This window comes from Coturnix japonica, unplaced genomic scaffold (genome assembly GCF_054131305.1).
Source record: "Coturnix japonica strain WE unplaced genomic scaffold, WE-NBRP24 Scf039, whole genome shotgun sequence".
NCBI lineage: Eukaryota > Metazoa > Chordata > Aves > Galliformes > Phasianidae > Coturnix > Coturnix japonica.
Window position 1 is genome coordinate 5,494,311 of NW_028188942.1, and position 21,436 is coordinate 5,515,746.

Consider the following 21,436-nt stretch of genomic DNA (forward strand, 5'->3'; position numbering starts at 1 on the left):
CCAATATAGACAAGTACAGGCCAATATAGACCAGTACAGACCAACATAGACCAGTACAGACCAATATAGACCAGTACAGGCCAATATAGACCAGTACAGACCAATATAGACCAGTACAGACCAATATAGACCAGTACAGGCCAATATAGACCAGTACAGACCGATATAGACCACTACAGGCCAATATAGACCAGTACAGGCCAATATAGACCGGTACAGGCCAATATAGACCAGTACAGACCAATATAGACCGGTACAGACCAATATAGACCAGTACAGACCAATATAGACCAGTACAGGCCAATATAGACCAGTACAGACCAATACAAACCGGTACAGGCCAATATAGACCAGTACAGACCAATATAAACCAGTACAGACCAGTATAGACCAGTACAGTCCAATATAGACCAGTACAGGCCCATATAGACCAGTACAGACCAGTATAGACCAGTACAGTCCAATATAGACCAGTACTGGCCCATATAGACCAGTACAGACCAATATAGACCAGTACAGACCAATATAGACCAGTACAGGCCCATATAGACCAGTACAGACCAATATAGACAGGTACAGGCCAATATAGACCAGTACAGACCAATATAGACAGGTACAGGCCAATATAGACCAGTATAGACCAGTACAGATCAATAGAGACCAGTACAGACCAATATAGACCAGTACAGGCCTGTATAGACCAGTACAGACCAATATAGACCAGTACAGTCCAATATAGACCAGTACAGACCAGTACAGGCCAATATAGACCAGTACAGACCAATATAGACCAGTACAGGCCAATATAGACCAGTATAGACCAATATAGACCAGTACAGGCCAATACAGACCAGTACAGAACAATATAGACCAGTACAGGCGAATATAGACCAGTACAGACCAGTACAGGCCTGTATAGACCAGTACAGACCAATATAGACAAGTACAGGCCAATATAGACCAGTACAGACCAACATAGACCAGTACAGACCAATATAGACCAGTACAGGCCAATATAGACCAGTACAGACCAATATAGACCAGTACAGGCCAATATAGACCAGTACAGACCAATATAGACCAGTACAGACCAATATAGACCAGTATAGACCAGTACAGGCCAATATAGACCGGTACAGACCAATATAGACCGGTACAGACCAATATAGACCAGTACAGACCAATATAGACCAGTACAGACCAATATAGACCAGTATAGACCAGTCTGGACCAGTACAGACCAGTCGTGTTTCCCCCCCTTCCAACCCCCCCCCCCCCCTCCGTACCGGAAGTGACGTCGGTCCCGTCCCGGCTCCAGACGCAGCTCTCGGGTGGGGGATGGGCTCGAACCGACGCCGGAAGTTCCGCCCACCCCCCCTCCAGAACCACCACGGGGTCTCCCGGCAGCGAAATCAGGGGCGGGTCTGCGGGGATACAGGGGAGACATGGGGTTATATGGGGTTATATGGGGTTATATGGGGTTATATGGGGGGATATGGGGTTATATGGGGTTATATGGGGTTATATGGGTTATATGGGGTTATGGGGTTATATGGGGTTATATGGGGGTATATGGGGTTATGGGGTTATATGGGGTTATATGGGGTTATATGGGGGATATATGGGGGGATATAGGGTTACATTGGATTATATCGGAGTATATGGAGTTATATGGGGTTGTATGGGTTATATTGGGGGATATGGGGTTACATGGGGTTATATGGGGGTATATGGGGTTATATAGGATATATGGGGGGATATGGGGTTACATGGGGTTATATGGGGTTATACGGGTTATATTTGGGGTATATAGGGTTATATGGGGTTGTATGGGGTTATATGGGGTTATATGGGGTTATATGGGGTTATATGGGGTTATATGGGTTATATGGGGTTATATGGGGTTATATGGGGTTATATGGGGTTATATGGGTTATATGGGGTTATATGGGGTTATATGGGGTTACATGGGGTTATATGGGGTTATATGGGTTATATGGGGTTATATGGGGTTATATGGGATATATGGGGTTATATGGGGTTATATGGGGTTATATGGGGTTGTATGGGGTTATATGGGATATATGGGGTTATATGGGGGGATATGGGGGTATATGGGGTTATGTGGGGGGATATGGGGTTATATGGGTGTATATGGGGGAATATGGGGTTATATGGGTTATATGAGGTTATATGGGGTTATATGGGGGGATATGGGGTTACATGGGGTTATATGGGGGTATATGGGGTTATATGGGGGATATATGGGGGGATATAGGGTTACATTGGATTATATCGGAGTATATGGAGTTATATGGGGTTGTATGGGTTATATTGGGGGATATGGGGTTACATGGGGTTATATGGGGGTATATGGGGTTATATAGGATATATGGGGGGATATGGGGTTACATGGGGTTATATGGGGTTATACGGGTTATATTTGGGGTATATAGGGTTATATGGGGTTGTATGGGGTTATATGGGGGTATATGAGGTTATATGGGGGTATATGGGGGTATATGGGGGTATATGGGGTTGTATGGGGATATATATATGGGGCTGTGTTATTCTCTATGGGGCTGTTATTCCCTATGGGGCCGTATGCTCTCAATGGGCTCTCAATGGGGCCGTTATCCCCTATGGGGCTGTGTTACTCCCTATGGGGCTGTATGCTCTCAATGGAGCTCTGTTATTCCCTATGGGCCCATTATCCCATATGGGCCCATTATTCCCTATGGGCCCATTATTCCCTATGGGTCCATTATTCCCTATGGGCCCATTATTCCCTATGTGGCCATTATCCCCTATGGGCCCATTATCCCCTATGGGCCCATTATTCCCTATGGGCCCATTATCCCCTATGTGGCCATTGTTCCCTATGGGCCCATTATCCCCTATGGGCCCATTATTCCCTATGGGCTGTAATATTGGCCTCCAGGCGCTAGGGGGCGCTGTTACTGACGCAGTACATTATCCTCTATGGGCCCATTATCCCCTATGGGCCCATTATTCCCTATGGGCTGTAATATTGGCCTCCAGGCGCTAGGGGGCGCTGTTACTGACGCAGTACATTATCCTCTATGGGCCCATTATTCCCTAGGGGCCCATTATTCCCAATGGGCTGTAATATTGGCCTCCAGCCGCTAGGGGGCGCTGTTAATGACGCAGTACATTATCCCCTATGGGGCCATTATTCCCTATGGGCCCATTATTCCCTATGGGCTGTAATATTGGCCTCCAGGCGCTAGGGGGCGCTGTTACTGACGCAGTACATTATTCCCTATGGGCCCATTATCCTCTATGGGCCCATTATTCCCTATGGGGCTGTGATATCGGCCTCCAGCCGCTAGGGGGCGCTGTTACTGACGCAGTACATTATCCTCTATGGGCCCATTATTCCCTATGGGCCCATTATCCCCTATGGGCCCATTATCCCCTATGGGCCCATTATTCCCTATGGGCTGTGATATCGGCCTCCAGCCGCTAGGGGGCGCTGTTACTGACGCAGTACATTATCCCCTATGGGCCCATTATCCCCTATGGGCTGCAATATTGGCCTCCAGCCGCTAGGGGGCGCTGTTACTGACGCAGTACATTATCCCCTATGGGCCCATTATCCCCTATGGGCCCATTATCCCCTATGGCCCTTTATTCCCTATGGGCCAATTATCCCCTATGGCCCATTATTCCCTATGGGCCCATTATTCCCTATGGGCCCATTATTCCCTATGGGCTGTGATATCGGCTTCCAGCCGCTAGGGGGCGCTGTTACTGACGCAGTACATTATCCCCTATGGGCCCATTACTCCCTATGGGCTGTAGTATCGGCCTCCAGCCGCTAGGGGGCGCTGTTACTGACGCAGTACATTATCCCCTATGGGCCCATTATCCCCTATGGGCTGTAATATCGGCCTCCAGCCGCTAGGGGGCGCTGTTACTGACGCAGTACATTATCCCCTATGGGCCCATTATCCCCTATGGGCTGTAATATCGGCCTCCAGCCGCTAGGGGGCGCTGTTACTGACGCAGTACGGTCAGTGTCCGCTCTGCGCTGGCGCTGACCCCTCGCTGCTCCGTGTTGGCCCGGCATGTAACGCGCCGCCCCGAGTCCGACGGGGTCACGTGGAACCGAAGGACGGAACGGGATTGGACGCCGCCGAACTGAGCCGGAAGTGACGTCAGAGCGGAACCGGAATGGCTGGGGGGGGAGAACGCGGGGTATTATGGGATGGATGGGGCACAATGGAACTTAATATGGGCCCTATGGGGTTCTATGGGGCACAATGGGGCTCTATGGGGCACAATGGGGCTCTATGGGGTTCTATGGGGCACAATGGGGCTCTATGGGGCTCTATGGGGCACAATGGGGCTCTATGGGGCTCTATGGGGCACAATGGGGCTCTATGGGGTTCTATGGGGCACAATGGGGCTCTATGGGGCTCTATGGGGCACAATGGGGCTCTATGGGGCTCTATGATGCTTTATGGGGCTCTATGGGGCTCTATAGGCCCTATGGTGCTCTATGGGGTTCTATGGTGCTCTATGGGGCGCAATGGGGCATAGTGGGCTCTATGGGGCTCTATGGGGCACAGTGGGGCTCTATGGGGCACAATGGGCTCTATGGGGCTCTATGGGGCACAATGGGCCCTATGGTGCTCTATGGGGCGCTATGGGGCTCTATGGGGTGCAATGGGGCTCTATGGGGCACAATGGGGCTCTATGGGGCCCTATGGGGCTCTATGGGGCACAATGGGGCTCTATGTGGCACAATGGGCTCTATGTGGCACAATGGGCCCTATGGTGCTCTATGGGGCTCTATGGGGTGCTATGGGGCACAATAGGATACTATGGGGCGCTATGGGGCACAGTGGGGAAATGCTATGGGGCGCTATGGGATGCTATGGGCACAATGGGATGCTATGGGGCACTATGGGGCTGTATGGGGTTATATGGGGCTGAATGTGTCTCTATGGGGCGCTATGGGGCTGTATGTGTCTCTATGGAGCGCTGTGGGTCGCTATGAGGTGCTGTGGGGCTGTATGGGGTTATATGGGGCTGTATGGGTCTCTATGGGGCGCTATTGGGCTGTATGGGGTTATATGGGGCTGTATGTGTCTCTATGGGGCGCTATGGGGCTGTATGTGTCTATGGAGCGCTGTGGGTTGCTATGGGGTGCTGTGGGGCTGTATGGGGTTATATGGGGCTGTATGTGTCTCTATGGGGCGCTATGGGGCTGTATGTGTCTCTAGGGAGCGCTGTGGGTTGCTATGGAGTGCTATGGGGCTGTATGGGTTTATGTGGAGCTATATGGATCTCTATGGGACACTATGGGGCTGTATGGGGTTATATGGGGTTATATGGGGCTGTATGTGTCTCTATGGGGCACTATGGGGCTGTATGGGGCGCTATGGGGCTGTATGTGTATCTATGGGGCGCTATGGGGCTGTATGGGGTTATATGGGGCTATATGGGGCTATATGGGGCGCTATGGGGCTATATGGGTCTCTATGGGGCGCTGTGGGGCTATATGTGTCTCTATGGGGCGCTATGGGGCTGTATGTGTCTCTATGGGGCTGTATGTGTCTCTATGGGGCGCTATGGGGCTGTATGGGGCTATATGGGGCTATATGGGTCTCTATGGAACACTATGGGGCTGTATGGGGTTATATGGGGCTGTATGTGTCTCTATGGGGCACTATGGCGCTGTATGGGGCGCTATGGGGTTGTATGTGTCCCTAGGGAGCTCTGTGGGTTGCTATGGGGTGCTGTGGGGCTGTATGGGGTTATATGGGGCTATATGGGTCTCTATGGGGCACTATGGGGCTGTATGGGGTTATATGGGTCTCTATGGGGCACTATGGGGCTGTATGGGGCTATATGGGTCTCTATGGGTCTCTATGGGGCGCTATGGGGCTGTATGGGGTTATATGGGGTTATATGGGGCTGTATGGGTCTCTATGGGGCACTATGGGGCTGTATGGGGTTATATGGGTCTCTATGGGGCATTATGGGGCTGTATGGGGCTATATGGGTCTCTATGGGGCGCTATGGGGCTGTATGGGGCTATATGGGTCTCTATGGGGCACTATAGGGCTGTATGGGGTTATATGGGGCTATATGGATCTCTATGGGGCACTATGGGGCTGTATGGGGTTATATGGGTCTCTATGGGGCGCTATGGGGCTGTATGGGGTTATTTGGGGCTATATGTGTTTCTATGGGACACTATAGGGCTGTATGTGTCTCTATGGGGCGCTATGTGTCGCTATGGGTCGCTATGGGGCTGTACCCACGTGGTTCCGTCGATGTCCCATTGCAGGGTGGGGGCTGGTCGGGCGCTGCCGGCGCTGCAGGTCAGTTCCAATAACGAACCGGGACGGGGGGAGCGGGGGGACAACGAGATGGACACGGACTGCGGGGGGACTGGGACCCATAGCGACCCATAGGGACACATAGGGACACATAGAGACACATAGGGACACATAGAGAGACATAGGGACACAGTGAGACCCATAGGGACACATAGAGACCCATAGAGACACATAGGGACACATAGAGACCCATAGAGAGACATAGGGACACATAGGGACACAGTGAGACCCATAGGGACCCATAGCGACCCATAGAGAGACATAGGGACACACTGAGACCCATAGAGAGACATAGGGACACAGTGAGACCCATAGGGACACATAGAGAGACATAGGGACACAGTGAGACCCATAGGGACCCATAGAGAGACATAGGGACCCATAGGGACCCATAGAGAGACATAGGGACGCAGTGAGACCCATAGAGACCCATAGAGAGACATAGGGACACAGTGAGACCCATAGGGACACATAGAGACCCATAGAGAGACATAGGGACACAGTGAGACCCATAGGGACCCATAGAGAGACATAGGGACCCATAGGGACCCATAGAGAGACATAGGGACGCAGTGAGACCCATAGGGACACATAGAGAGACATAGGGACACAGTGAGACCCATAGGGACACATTGAGACCCATAGAGAGACATTGAGACCCATAGGGACACACTGAGACCCATAGGGGCACATAGAGAGACATAGGGACACAGTGAGACCCATAAGGACACATTGAGACCCATAGAGACACATAGGGACACATAGAGACACATAGAGAGACACTGAGACCCATAGGGACACATAGAGAGACATTGAGAGACATTGAGACCCATAGAGACACATAGAGAGACATAGATACACATTGGGACCCATAGAGAGACACAGAGACCCATAGTGACCCATAGGGACACAAAGAGAGACATAGGGACACAGTGAGACCCATAGGGACACATAGAGACCCATAGAGAGACATTGAGACCCATAGAGACCCCATAGAAAGACATAGGGACCCATAGGGACCCATAGAGAGACACAGAGACCCATAGTGACCCATAGTGAGACCCATATGGGCACATAGAGACACATTGAGACCCATAGAGAGACATAGGGACACATAGAGACCCATAGGGACCCATAGATACACATTGGGAACCATAGCGACCCATAGAGACCCCATAGAAAGACATAGGGACCCATAGAGAGACATAGGGAGACACTGAGACCCATAGAGACCCATAGAGAGACATTGAGATACATAGGGAGACACTGCGACCCATAGAGAGACATTGACCCATAGAAAAACCCACAGCGACCCATAGCAACCCATAGACACACATAGAGACCAATAGAGACCCATAGAGAGACCAATAGCGACCCATAGCAACCCATAGAGACCCATAGCGAGACACAGAGACCCATAGCGAGACATAAGGACCTATAGCAAGACACAGAGACCCATAGAGACACACAGAGAGACATAGAGACCCATAGGAACCCATAGAGACACATAGAGACCCACAGCAAGACCCACCCCATACCAACCCCACAGCCACCCCACAGCCCCTCCTAGACCCCATATCCCCCCATATTCACCCCATACCCACCCCATATCCACCCCATACCCACCCTATAGCCCCTCCCTGCCCCCATAGCCACCCCATGTTCACCCCATAACCACCCCATCCCCAACCCATAGCCACCCCATAACCACCCCATACCCACCCTATAGCCCCTCCCTACCCCCATAGCCACCCCATATTCACCCCATAGCCCCTCCTTGACCCCATATCCCCCCATATTCACCCCATAGCCACCCCATACACACCCCATAACCACCCCATAGCCCCTTAATGACTTCATAACCACCCCATACCCCACAGCCCATCCCTGACCCCATACCCACCCCATAACCACCCCACAGCCTCACTGTGACCCCATCGCCACCCCATACCCACCCCATACCCACCCCATAGAGATCCCATAACCACCCCATACCCACCCTATAACCACACCATTCCTACCCCATAGCCCTTCCCTGCCCCCATAGCCACCCCATATCCACCCCACACCCACCCCATAGACACCCTATTTCCACCCCACACTCACCCCATAACCACCCCATACCCACCCTATAGCCTCTCCCTACCCCCATAGGCACCCCATATTCACCCCATAGCCCTTCCCTGCCCCCATAGCCACCCCATATCCACCCCACACCCACCCCATAGACACCCTATTTCCACCCCACACTCACCCCATAACCACCCCATACCCACCCTATAGCCCTTCCCTACCCCCATAGGCACCCCATATTCACCCCATAGCCCCTCCCTGCCCCCATATCCACCCCATACCCACCCTGTAAGCACCCCATAACCACCCCATACCCCACAGCCCCTCCCTGACCACATAGCCCCCATATTCACCCCATATTCACCCCATAGCCACCCCATATCCCCCCATATTCACCCCATATTCACCCCATAGCCACCCCATAGCCACCCCATATCCCCCCATATCCCCCCATATTCATCCCATAGCCACCCCATATTCACCCCATATCCCCCCATATTCACCCCATAGCCACCCCATGTTCACCCCGTATCCCCCCATATTCACCCCATAGCCACCCCATAGCCCCTCCTTGACCCCATACCCACCCCATATCCCCCCATATTCACCCCATAGCCAACCATATTCACCCCATAGCCAACCATATTCACCCCATACCCCCCTATTCACCCCATATTCACCCCATATTCACCCCATATCCCCCCATATTCACCCCATAGCCAACCATATTCACCCCATATCCCCCCATATTCACCCCATAGCCACCCCATATTCACCCCATACCCCCATATTCACCCCATATTCACCCCATATTCACCCCATATTCACCCCATATCCCCCCGTATCCCCCCATATTCACCCCATAGCAACCCCATATCCCCCCATATTCACCCCATATCCCCCCATATCCCCCCATAGCCACCCCATAACCCCCCCATCCCCACCCCACACCCCCCCCCATACTCACACAGCACATTGAGCCTGGTCTGGGCTGAGGGTCCCCCCTTGTGCCCCCCAACCTCGCAGCCGTACAGGGCCCCGTTGTCACTGGGGCTCAGCACCAGCTGCAGGTCCCGGGTCACCACCGACCCCCCGGAGTGAGACCCCCCCTCCTTCAGGGGGCGACCGTCCTGGGGGGGCAATAAAGGGGGTTTTAGGGGGTAATAGGGGGAGTATTTGCGGGTATTAGGGGGGTATTAAGGGGTAGTGGGGGGTATTAGGGGGGTATTGGGGGATATTGGGGGGGTATTGGGAGATATTGGGGGAGTAATGGGGGTATTGTGGGGTATTCGGGGATATTAGGGAGGTATTTGGGGGGTATTAGGGGGGTATTGGGGGGTATTAGGGGGGTATTGGGGTGGTATTGGGGGATATTAGGGTGGTTTTGGGGGGTTTTAGGGTGGTATTGGGGGGCATTAGGGGGGTATTGGGGGATATTAGGGGGGTATTGGGGGATATTAGGGGGGTATTGGGGGATATTAGGGTGGTATTGGGGGGTATTGGGGGATATTAGGGGGGTATTGGGGGATATTAGGGTGGTATTGGGGGGTATTAGGGGGGTATTGGTGGATATTAGGGGGGTATTGGGGGGTATTAGGAGGTATTGGGGGATATTAGGGGGGTATTGGGGGTATTAGGGGGGTATTGGGGGATATTAGGGGGTATTGGGGGGTATTATGGGGGTATTGGGGGATATTAGGGGGTTTTTGGGGGGTATTGGGGGATATTAGGGGGTATTCGGGGGTATTAGGGGATATTAGGGGGTATTGGGGGATATTAGGGGGGTATTGGGAGGTATTAGGGGATATTAGGGGGGTATTGGGGGATATTAGGGGGGAATTGGGGGGTATTGGGGGATATTAGGGGGATATTGGGGAGTATTGGGGGGGGTTGAAGGATATTAGGGGGTATTCGGGGATATTAGGGGGGTATTGGGGGGGTATTGGGGGGTATTCGGGGATATTAGGGGGGTATTGGGGGATATTAGGGGGGTATTGGGGGATATTAGGGGGGTATTGTGGGATATTAGGGAGGTATTGTGGGGTATTGGGGGCATTAGGGGGCATTGGTGGGTATTAGAGGGGTATTGGGGGGTATTGGGGGATATTAGGGGGGTATTAGGGGGGTATTTGGGGCATTAGGGGGGTATTGGGGGGTATTACGGGGGTATTGGGGGGTATTGGGGGATATTAGGGGGGTATTAGGGGGGTATTGGGGGCATTAGGGGGGTAATAGGGGGTATTGGGGGGCATTAGAGGGATATTGGGGGGTATTGGGGGCATTGGGTGGGTTTTGGGGTGACACTGGGGGACGTTAGGGGGCATTTGGGGGGGGTTGGGGGGCATTAGGGTGTATTGGGGACATTAGGGAGGTAATGGGGGGCATTGGGGGGTATTAAGTGGGTGTCGGGGGACATTGGGGGACATTGGGGGGGCAATAGGGGACATTGGTTGTATTGGGGGGGCTATTGGGGGGCATTAAGGGGGTATTGGGGTGTATTGGGGGGCATTGGAGGGAAATGGGGTAAAATGGGGTACAATGGGGTAGATTAGGGGGTATTGGGGGGCATTAGGGGGGTATTGGGGGAAGATTGGGGGTCATTAGGGGGGTGTTGGTTGGCATTGGGGGGTATTAGGGGGCATTAGGGGGCATTTGGGGGGGTTGAGGGACATTAGGGGGGCATTGGGGTCATATTGGGGGGCAATGGGGTACAATGGGGTACATTAGGGGGTATTGGGGGGCATTAGGGGGGCATTGGGGTCATATTGGGGGGCATTAGGGGGGTGTTGGTTGGCATTGGGGGGTATTAGGGGGCATTAGGGGGCATTTGGGGGGGTTGAGGGACATTAGGGGGGCATTGGGGTCATATTGGGGGGCAATGGGGTACAATGGGGTACATTAGGGGGTATTGGGGGGCATTAGGGGGGCATTGGGGTCATATTGGGGGGCATTAGGGGGGTGTTGGTTGGCATTGGGGGGTATTAGGGGGCATTAGGGGGCATTTGGAGGGGTTGAGGGGCATTAGGGGGGCATTGGGGTCATATTGGGGTACAATGGGATACAATGGGGTACATTAGGGGGTATTGGGGGGCATTAGGGGGTCATTAGTGGGGTGGTGGTGGGGTATTGGGGGCAATAGGGGGACATGGGGGTTATTAGGGGGTATTGGGGGCATTAGGGGGGTATTGGGGGCCCCATTAATTCCCATTAAGGTCCCATTGTGGTCCCATGTGGGGATCCTATAGGGGCCCCATACTGCTCCCATAGGGGTCCCATTGGAGGGGATCCTGTAGGGGGGTCCCACGGGGGGGTCCTATAGGGGGTGGGGGGGGGTCCCATAGGGGTCCCAGTGGTCCCATAGTGGTCCCATACAAGTCCCATAGGGGTCCATTAGGGGGGTCCTATAGGGGGGTCCCATAGAGGGGGGTCCCGTAGTGGTCCCATGGGGGTCTCATAGGGGTCCCATAATGGTCCCATAGGGGTCCCATAGAGGAGGGTATCATAGAGGGGGTCCCATAGGGGTTCTATATGGGGGGGTCCATAGGGGGGGCGCCTATTTAGGTCCCATGGGGGGGGGTCCCATATTGACCCTATAGGGATCCCATAGGGGAGGGTCCCATAAGGGTTCCATAGAAGGGGTCCCATAGTGGTCCCATACAAGTCCCATAGGGGTCCATTAGGGGGGTCCTATAGGGGGGTCCCATGGTGGTCCTACAGGGGTCCCACTGGGGGTGGGGGTCCCATAGGGGTCGCAGTGGTCCCATAGTGTTCCCATTAAGGTCCCATTGTGGTCCCATAGGGGTCCCATTGAGAGGGTCCCATTGAGGTCCTATAGGGGGGTCCCATAGAGGGGGGTCCCATAGTGATCCCATGGGGGTCTCATAGGGGTCCCATAATGGTCCCATAGGGGTCCCATAGAGGAGGGTCCCATAGGGGGGGGTCCCATAGGGGTTCTATATGGGGGGGTCCATAGGGGGGACCCTATTTAGGTCCCATGGGGGGGGTCCCATATTGACCCGATAGGGATCCCATAGGGGAGGGTCCCATAAGGGTTCCATAGAGGTCCCATAGAAGGGATCCCATAGTGGTCCCATAGAGACCCCACAGGGGGGGTCCTATAGGGGTCCCATAGGGGTCTCATGGGGGAGGGGTCCCATAGTGGCCCCATAGGGGTCCTATATGGGGTGTCCCATAGGGGTCCCATGGGGAGGGTCCCATAGGGGTCCCTTTGGTGGGGGTCCCATATTGACCCTATAGGGATCCCATAGGGGAAGGTCCCATAAGGGTTCCATAGTGGGGGTCCCATAGTGGGGGGTCCCATAGGGGGGGTCCCATATTGACCCCATAGGAATCCCATAGGGGAAGGTCCCATAAGGGTTCCACAGTGGGGGTCCCACAGTGGGGGTCCCATAGTGGGGGTCCCATAGGAAGGGTTCCATAGGGGTCCCATTGGTGGGGGTCCCATATTGACCCCATAGGGATCCCATAGGGGTGGGTCCCATAGTGGGGGTCCCATAGGGTCCTATAGGGCTGTGTCCTATAGGGGTCCCATAGTGGGGGTTCCATAGGGTTCCCATTGGTGGGGGTCCCATATTGACCCTATAGGGATCCCATAGGGGTGGGTCCCATAGTGGGGGTCCCATAGGGTCCTATATGGCTGTGTCCCATAGGGATCCCATAGGTGTGGGTCCCATAGGGGGGTCCCATAGGGTCCTATAGGGCTGAGCCCTATAGGGTGTGTCCGTACCCTGGTCCATAGGAGCCGTGGGGCCGGGTGCCCCCCCCTGGCGTGGCACAGTAAGTGCAGGCGGCTGCCGGCCCACAACGATGAATTGGGGGGGGGGGCGTCCAGCCACAGCTCCTGGGGGGGGTCTGACATGGGGGGGGGACAACGTCAGGACATGGAACCTTCGTTAATAGGACACGGCCCCACATATACCCCATAGACCCCATATCCCCCATATCCCCCATAGATCCCCCCACATCTCCATGTCTGACCCCCATACCCCTCCATATCCCATAGACCCACGTCTGACCCCCATATCCCCTATATCCCCCCATTCCCCCCATAGACCCACATCTGACCCCCATATCCCAACATATCCCCCCATAGACCCACGCCTAACCCCCATATCCCCCCATATCCCCCATAGACCCCCCCATAGACCCACCTCTGACCCCATATCCCCCATATCCCCCATATCCCCCATATCCCCCCATATCCCCCATATCCCCCCCATATCCCCCATATCCCCCATATCCCCCATATCCCCCCATATCCCCCATATCCCCCATATCCCCCCATATCCCCCATATCCCCCCCATATCCCCCATATCCCCCATATCCCCCATATCCCCCCATATCCCCCATATCCCCCATATCCCCCATATCCCCCATATCCCCCATATCCCCCCATATCCCCCATATCCCCCCCATATCCCCCATATCCCCCCATATCCCCCCATATCCCCCATATCCCCCATATCCCCCCATATCCCCCCATATCCCCCATATCCCCCATATCCCCCCATATCCCCCATATCCCCCATATCCCCCATATCCCCCCATAGACCCACGCCTGACCCCCATATCCCCCCATATCCCCCCATATCCTCCCATATCCTCCCATATACCCACATCTGACCCCCATATCCCCCCATATCCCCCCATATCCCCCCATAGACCCACATCTGACCCCCATTTACCCCCCCATACCCCCCATAGACCCACGTGTGACCCCCCACGTGACGCTGCCGGTCCTGCTGCCCATGGTGCCGCTCATGGCCTCGCACATCAGCTCCCTCCCGTGGTCGGAGCGACGCCCCAACAGCGTCACGTTGGACACGGACACGAAGCCGCCTCCATCAGCCTGGGGGGGGACAGGGGGGAGATGTGGGGCGCTATGGGGCGCTATGGGGTCTCTATGGGGCGCTATGGGGCGCTATGGGGAGCTATGGGTCCCTATGGGTCTCTATGGGGTCTCTATGGGGCACTATGGGGCGCTATGGGGCACTATGGGTCTTTATAGAGTCTCTATGGGGCGCTATGGGTCTCTATGGGGTGCTATGGGGCACTATGGGGGCTATGGGGCGCTATGAGTCTCTATTTGGCGCTATGGGGGCTATGGTGGCCATGGGGAGCGATGAGTCTCTATGGGGCGCTATGGGGCACTATGGGGGCTATGGGGCGCTATGGGGAGCTATGGGACACTATGGGGCACTATGGGGCACTATGGGTCTCTATGGGGTCTCTATGGGGCACTATGGGGAGCTATGGGGCACTATGGGGGCTATGGTGAGCTATGAGTCTCTATGGGGCACTATGGTGGCTATGGGGAGCTATGAGTCTCTATGGGGCACTGTGGGGCAATATGGGTCTCTATGGGTCGCTATGGGGTGCTGTAGGGCAGTATGGGACACTATGGGGTGCTATGGGGCACAAGGGGGCACTATGGGGGCTGTGGGTCTCTATGGGTCTCTATGGAGAGCTATGGGGCAGAATGGGTCTCTATGGGGAGCTATGAGTCTCTATGTTGCTCTATGGGGCAGTATGGGTCTCTATGGGGCACTATTGGGGCTATGGGGAGCTATGAGTCTCTATGGGGCGCTATGGGGCACTATGGGTCTCTATGGGGTCTCTATGGGGGCTATGGGGAGCTATGAGTCTCTATGGGGGACTATGGGTCCCTATGGGTCTCTATGGGGTCTCTATGGGGGCTATGGGGAGCTATGAGTCTCTATGGGGTGCTATGGGGCACTATGGGGCACTATGGGGAGCTATGAGTCTCTATGGGGCGCTATGGGGCATTATGGGGGCTATGGGGAGCTATGAGTCTCTATGGGGCACTATGGGTCTCTATAGAGTCTCTATGGGGGCTATGGGGAACTATGAGTCTCTATGGGGCGCTATGGGGCACTATGGTGTAGTATGGGTCTCTATGGGTCTCTATGGGGCGCTATGGGGGCTATGGGGAGCTATGAGTCTCTATGGGGCGCTATGGGGCACTATGGGACCCTATGGGTCTCTATAGAGTCTCTATGGGGGCTATGGGGAGCTATGGGGCACTATGGAGGCTATGGGGAGCTATGAGTTTCTATGGGGCGCTATGGGGCACTATGGAGTAGTATGGGTCTCTATGGGTCTCTATGGGGCACTATGGGACCCTATGGGTCTCTATAAAGTCTCTATGGGGGCTATGGGGAGCTATGGGGCACTATGGGGGCTATGGGGAGCTATGAGTCTCTATGGGGCACTATGGGGCACTATGGGGTAGTATGGGTCTCTATGGGTCTCTATGGGGTGCTATGGGGGCTATGGGGAGCTATGAGCCTCTATGGGGCACTATGGGGCACTATGGGTCCCTATGGGTCTCTATGGGGTCTCTATGGGGGCTATGGGGAGCTATGAGTCTCTATGGGGCGCTATGGGGCACTATGGGACCCTATGGGTCTTTATAGAGTCTCTATGGGGGCTATGGGGAGCTATGGGGCACTATGGGGTAGTATGGGTCTCTATGGGTCTCTATGGGTCTCTATGTGTCTCTATGTGTCCCTATGGGTCCCTATGTGTCTCTATGGGTCGCTATGGGTCTCTATGGGGTCTCTATGTGTCTCTATGGGTCCCTATGGGTCTCTATGGGTCCCTATGAGTCCCTATGGGTCTCTATGGGTCTCTATGGGTCCCGTACCGCAGTGACAGTGGTGTCCCCGTGCTGCAGCTGCCGCCCCCCCATCCACCATCGCAGCTGCACTGGGGGGTTACTGGGGGCGCTGGAACACGACAGCGTCACCGTCCTGTTCTCTGCCACCGTGTGGGGACCCGAGATCGTCACCTCGGAGGGGAGGTCTGCAAACCAGTACGGACCAGTACGGACCAGTATGGACCAGTATGGGCCAATATGGACCAGTATGGGCCAGTATGGACCAGTACGGACCAGTACGGACCAGTATGGACCAGTATGGACCAGTATGGAGCAGTATGGAGCAGTATGGACCAGTATGGGCCAATATGGACCAGTACAGGCCAGTATGGACCAGTATGGACCAGTATGGGCCAATATGGACCAGTATGGAGCAGTATGGACCAGTATGGACCAGTATGGATCAGTATGGGCCAATATGGACCAGAATGGGCCAGTATGGACCAGTATGGGCCAATATTGACCAGTATGGACCAGTATGGAGCAGTATGGAGCAGTATGGTCCAGTATGGGCCAATATGGACCAGTACAGGCCAGTATGGACCAGTATGGGCCAATATGGACCAGTATGGACCAGTATGGGCCAATATGGACCAGAATGGGCCAGTATGGACCAGAATGGGCCAGTATGGACCAGTATGGACCAGTATGGGCCAGTATGGACCAGTATGGGCCAATATGGACCAGTATGGGCTAGTATGGACCAGTATGGGCCAATATGGACCAGTATGGACCAGTATGGACCAATATGGACCAGTATGGGCCAGTATGGACCAGTATGGACCAGTATGGAACAGTATAGGTGAGTATGGGTGAGTATGGGTCAGTATAGGTCAGTATGGGTCAGTATGGGTCTGTATGGACCAGTACGGGCCAGTATCGAGCAGTATGGAGCAGTATAGGTCAGTATGGGCCAATATGGAACAGTATGGACCAGTATAGGTCAGTATGGATCAGTATGGACCAGTATGGACCAGTATGGATCATTACAGGTCAGTATGGACCAGTATGGAACAGTATGGATCAGTACAGGTCAGTATGGACCAGTATGGAACATTATGGACCAGTATGGACCAGTATAGGTCAGTATGGGTCAGTATGGGTCTGTATGGACCAGTACAGACCAGTATGGTTGAGTACCAGTCAATATGGGCCATTATTGACCAGTACGGACCAGTACGGACCACTACAGTCCCAAATGGACCACTATGGATCAGTACAGGTCAGTATGGAAAAGTATGGAACAGTATGGACCAGTAAGGAGTAGTATGGACCAGAATGGGCTAATATGGACCAGTACGGGCCAGTATGGACCAGTATGGGCCAATATGGACCAGTACAGGCCAGTATGGACCAGTATGGGCCAATATGGACCAGTACAGACCAGTACGGGCCAGTATGGACCAGTATGGAACAGTATGGACCAGTATGGACCAGTATGGAGCAGTATGGGCCAATATGGACCAGTATGGAACAGTATGGACCAGAATGGGCCAATATGGACCAGAATGGACCAATATGAACCAGTATGGGCCAATATGGACCAGTATGGGCCAATATGGACCAGTACAGGCCGGTATGGACCAGTACAGGCCAGTATGGACCAGTATGGACCAGTATGGACAAGTATAGGTCAGTATGGGTCAGTATTGGTCTGTATGGACCAGTACGGACCAGTATGGTTGGGTACCAGTCAATATGGGCCATTATTGACCAGCACGGACCACTACAGACCCATATGGACCACTATGGATGAGTACAGGTCAGTATGGACCAGTATGGACCAGTATGGACCAATACGGACCAGTATGGATCAATACAGGTCAGTATGGACCAGTATGGACCAGTATGGATCAATACAGGTCAGTATGGACCAGTATGGACCAGTATGGACCAATACGGACCAGTATGGATCAATACAGGTCAGTATGGAACAGTATGGACCATTATGGACCAATATGGACCAGTATGGACCAGTACAGGTCAGTATGGACCAGTATGGACTACTACAGTCCAGTACAGACCAGTATGGAGCCATATGGACCAATATGGATGAGTACAGGTGAGTATGGATTAGTATGGGCCAGTATGGACCAGTATGGACCAGTATGAACCAGTATAGACTAGTATGGACCCATATGGACCAGGATGGACCAGTACAGACCAGTATGGACCAGTATGGACCACTCCCTCCCATTCCTCCCAGTTCCCTCCCAGTCCCCCCATATCCCCCCATATCCCCCCATATCCCCTCCCAGTCCCTCCCAGTCCCCCCCAGGCCCCCATATCACCTCCCATTACTCCCATATCCCCCCCTATTCCCCCATATCCCCCCATGCCCCCCCATATCCCCCCATTCCCCTATATTCCCTCCCAGTCCCCCCATATCCCCCCATATCCCCCCATATCCCCTCCCAGTCCCTCCCAGTCCCCCCATATCCCCCAATATCCCCTCATATCCCCCCCTATCCCCCCCATATCCTCCCAGTCCCCCCATATCCCCCCATATCCCCCCCTATTCCACCATATCCCCTCCCAGTCCCCCGCTATTCCCCCATATCCCCCCATATCCCCTCCCAGTCCCCCCCTATTCCCTCATATCCCCCCATATCCCCCCCCATATCCCCCCATATCCCGCCATATCCCCCCCATATCCCCCCTTATTCCCCCCTATTCCCCCCTATCCCCCCCCATATCCCCACTATATCCCCCCATATCCTCCCATATCCCCCCCATATCCCCCCATATCCCCCATATCCCCCCATATCCCCTCCCATTACCCCCATATCCCCCCGTATCCCCCCCTATTCCCCCATATCCCCTCCCAGTCCCCCCATATCCCCCCCTATTCCCCCATATCCCCCCATATCCCCTCCCATTACCCCCCTATTCCCTCATATCCCCCCATACCCCCCCAATACCCCCCCATATCCCCCCATATCCCCCGCATATCCCCCCATATCCCCCCATATCCCCCGCATATCCCCCCATATCCCCTCCCAGTCCCCCCATATCCCCGCATATCCCCCCATATCCCCCATACCCCCCCATATCCCCCATATCCCCCCATATCCCCTCCCAATCCCCCATATCCCCCCATATCTCCCCATACCCCCCCCATATCCCCCCCCATATCCCCCCATATCCCCTCATATCCCCCCATATCCCCCATACCCCCCCATATCCCCCCATATAACCCCATATCCCCCCATACCCCCCATATATCCCCCCATATCCCCCCATATCCCCCCATATCCCCCATATCCCCCCATATACCCCCATATCCCCCCATACATCCCCCCATATCCCCCCATTCCCACTCACATCCCACCCTGATGGTGACACTGACGCTCCCCCCGCCCCCCGCCCGGCTCCTGCTGTAACATCGCAGCGTTGTCCCGTCGTCCATCCGGGTCACGGTCAGCACCACGCGGCTCCTGGACAGCGACACGGCGCCCCCTACCGGAGAGTCCGAGAACCACGGGGACGGCAGCGCCACGCCGTCCTATAGGGGGGATATGGGGGATATAGGGGGATATGGGGGAGATATAGGGGATATGGGGGGCTATAGGGTTGTATAGTGTGCTATGGGGCGCTATGGGGCACAATGGGACTTTATGGGGAGCTATGGGGCGCTATGGGGTGCTATGGGGCTCTATGGGACAGAATGGGGCACTATGGGACAGAATGGGGCACTATGGAGAGCTATGGGGTCTCTATGGGGACTCTATGGGGTCTCTATGGGTCCCTATGGGTCTCTATGGGTCTCTATGGGTCCCTATGGGTCTCTATGGATCTCTATGGGCTGCTATCGGGCGCTATAGGGTGCTATGGGGCACTATGGGGTGATATGGGGCTCTGTCAGGCACTATGGGGCACTGTGGGGTTCTATGGGGTCTCTATGGGTCTCTATGGGGCACTATGGGACACAATGGCTATGGGGGGCTATAGGGGCAATGGGGTCAATAGGGGCAGTAAGGCAATAGGGGCCTATGGGGTAATGGGGGCAATGCGGGGTAATAGGGGGCTGTGGGGTATTGGGAGGCTATAGGGTAATGAGGGGCAATGGGGGTCTATGGGGGTAATGGGGGGATATGGGGAATATGGGGGGATATGGGGGATATGGGGGATATGGGGCATATGGGGGATGTGGGGGATATGGGGGGTATGGGGGGATATGGGGGATATGGGGGAGTTGGGGATATGGGGGATATGAGGGATATGGGGGCTATGGGGTAATTGGGGTAATGGGGGTTAATGGGGGGCTATGAGGGTAATAGGGAGTAATGGGGGCAATGGGGGGATATGGGGTAATGAGGGGCTGTAAGGGACTATAGGGGGCTATGGGGTAATGGGGGGAACTGGGGGTCTATGGGGGCAATGGAGGGATATGGGGGGGATATGGGGTCTATGGGGTCTATGGGGGCTATGGGATGATGGAAGGACATGGGGTAATGGGGGGCTATGGGGTAATTGGGGTAATTGGGGTAATGGGGGTTAATGGGGGGCTATGGGGATCTATAGGAGGCTATGGGGGGCTATGGGGCCAATAGGAGGAAATGGAGGTAATGGGGGGCTATGGGGTAATGGGGGGGTATGGGATGATGGAGGGATATGGGGGTCTATGGGGGGCTATGGGGGTAATGGGGCTAATAGTGGACAATGGGGATAAGGGGGGCTATGGGGGCTATGGGGGGCTATAGGGTTGTATAGTGTGCTATGGGGCGCAATGGGACTCTATGGGGAGCTATGGGGAGCTATGGGGTGCTATAGGATGCTATAGGATGCAATAGGGGTAATGGGGGCAATGAGAGGCTATGGGATAATGGGGGTAATGGGGAGATATGGGGGGGGTATAGGGGGCTAAAGGGGTAATGAGGGGATATGGGGGCTATGGGGATAATGGGGGCTATGGGGGCTATGGGGTAATGGGGGGCTATGGGGTAATGGGGTAATGGGGGTCTATGGGGGCTATGGGGATAATGGGGGCTATAGGGGCTATGGGGTAATGGGGGCTATGGGGCTATGGGGTAATGGGGGGCTATGGGGTAATGGGGGCTATGGGGTAATGGGGGGCTATGGGGTAATGGGGGGCTATGGGGGCTATGGGGTAATGGGGGCTATAGGGGATATGGGGTAATGGGGGCTATGGGGTAATGGGGGGCAATGGAGTAATGGGGGCTATGGGGGCTATGAGGTAATGGGGGTCTATGGGGTACTGGGGGGCTATGGGGTAATGGGGGGCTATGGGGTAATGGGGACTATGGGGGCTATGGGCGGGTAATGGAA

General features: G+C 54.6%; 1 protein-coding gene across 24 annotated transcripts in view; it reads right to left on the reverse strand.

Moving 5' to 3' along the window:
• Positions 1-21,436, reverse strand: part of NPHS1 (NPHS1 adhesion molecule, nephrin) — a 67,370-nt gene that overhangs the window by 24,494 nt on the left and 21,440 nt on the right. For 12 of the 24 annotated variants that reach the window (XR_014940221.1, XM_085530938.1, XM_085530937.1 and 9 more), the window contains 8 exons: positions 19,472-19,652; positions 16,136-16,293; positions 14,179-14,317; positions 13,195-13,319; positions 9,415-9,577; positions 6,297-7,809; positions 4,029-4,201; positions 1,287-1,424 (listed from right to left, as the gene is read on the reverse strand). Coding sequence is in view for 16 of the 24 variants with exons in the window: in XM_085530938.1 (XP_085387064.1) it covers positions 1,287-1,424; positions 4,029-4,201; positions 6,297-7,809; positions 9,415-9,577; positions 13,195-13,319; positions 14,179-14,317; positions 16,136-16,293; positions 19,472-19,652 (2,590 nt within the window). In the remaining 8 variants the exon portion in view is untranslated. Of the gene's footprint in view, positions 1-1,286; positions 1,425-4,028; positions 4,202-6,292; positions 7,810-9,414; positions 9,578-13,194; positions 13,320-14,178; positions 14,318-16,135; positions 16,294-19,471; positions 19,653-21,436 lie in introns of those variants that run through there. The other 12 variants (XR_014940224.1, XR_014940222.1, XR_014940226.1 and 9 more) reach the window with 8 other exon arrangements.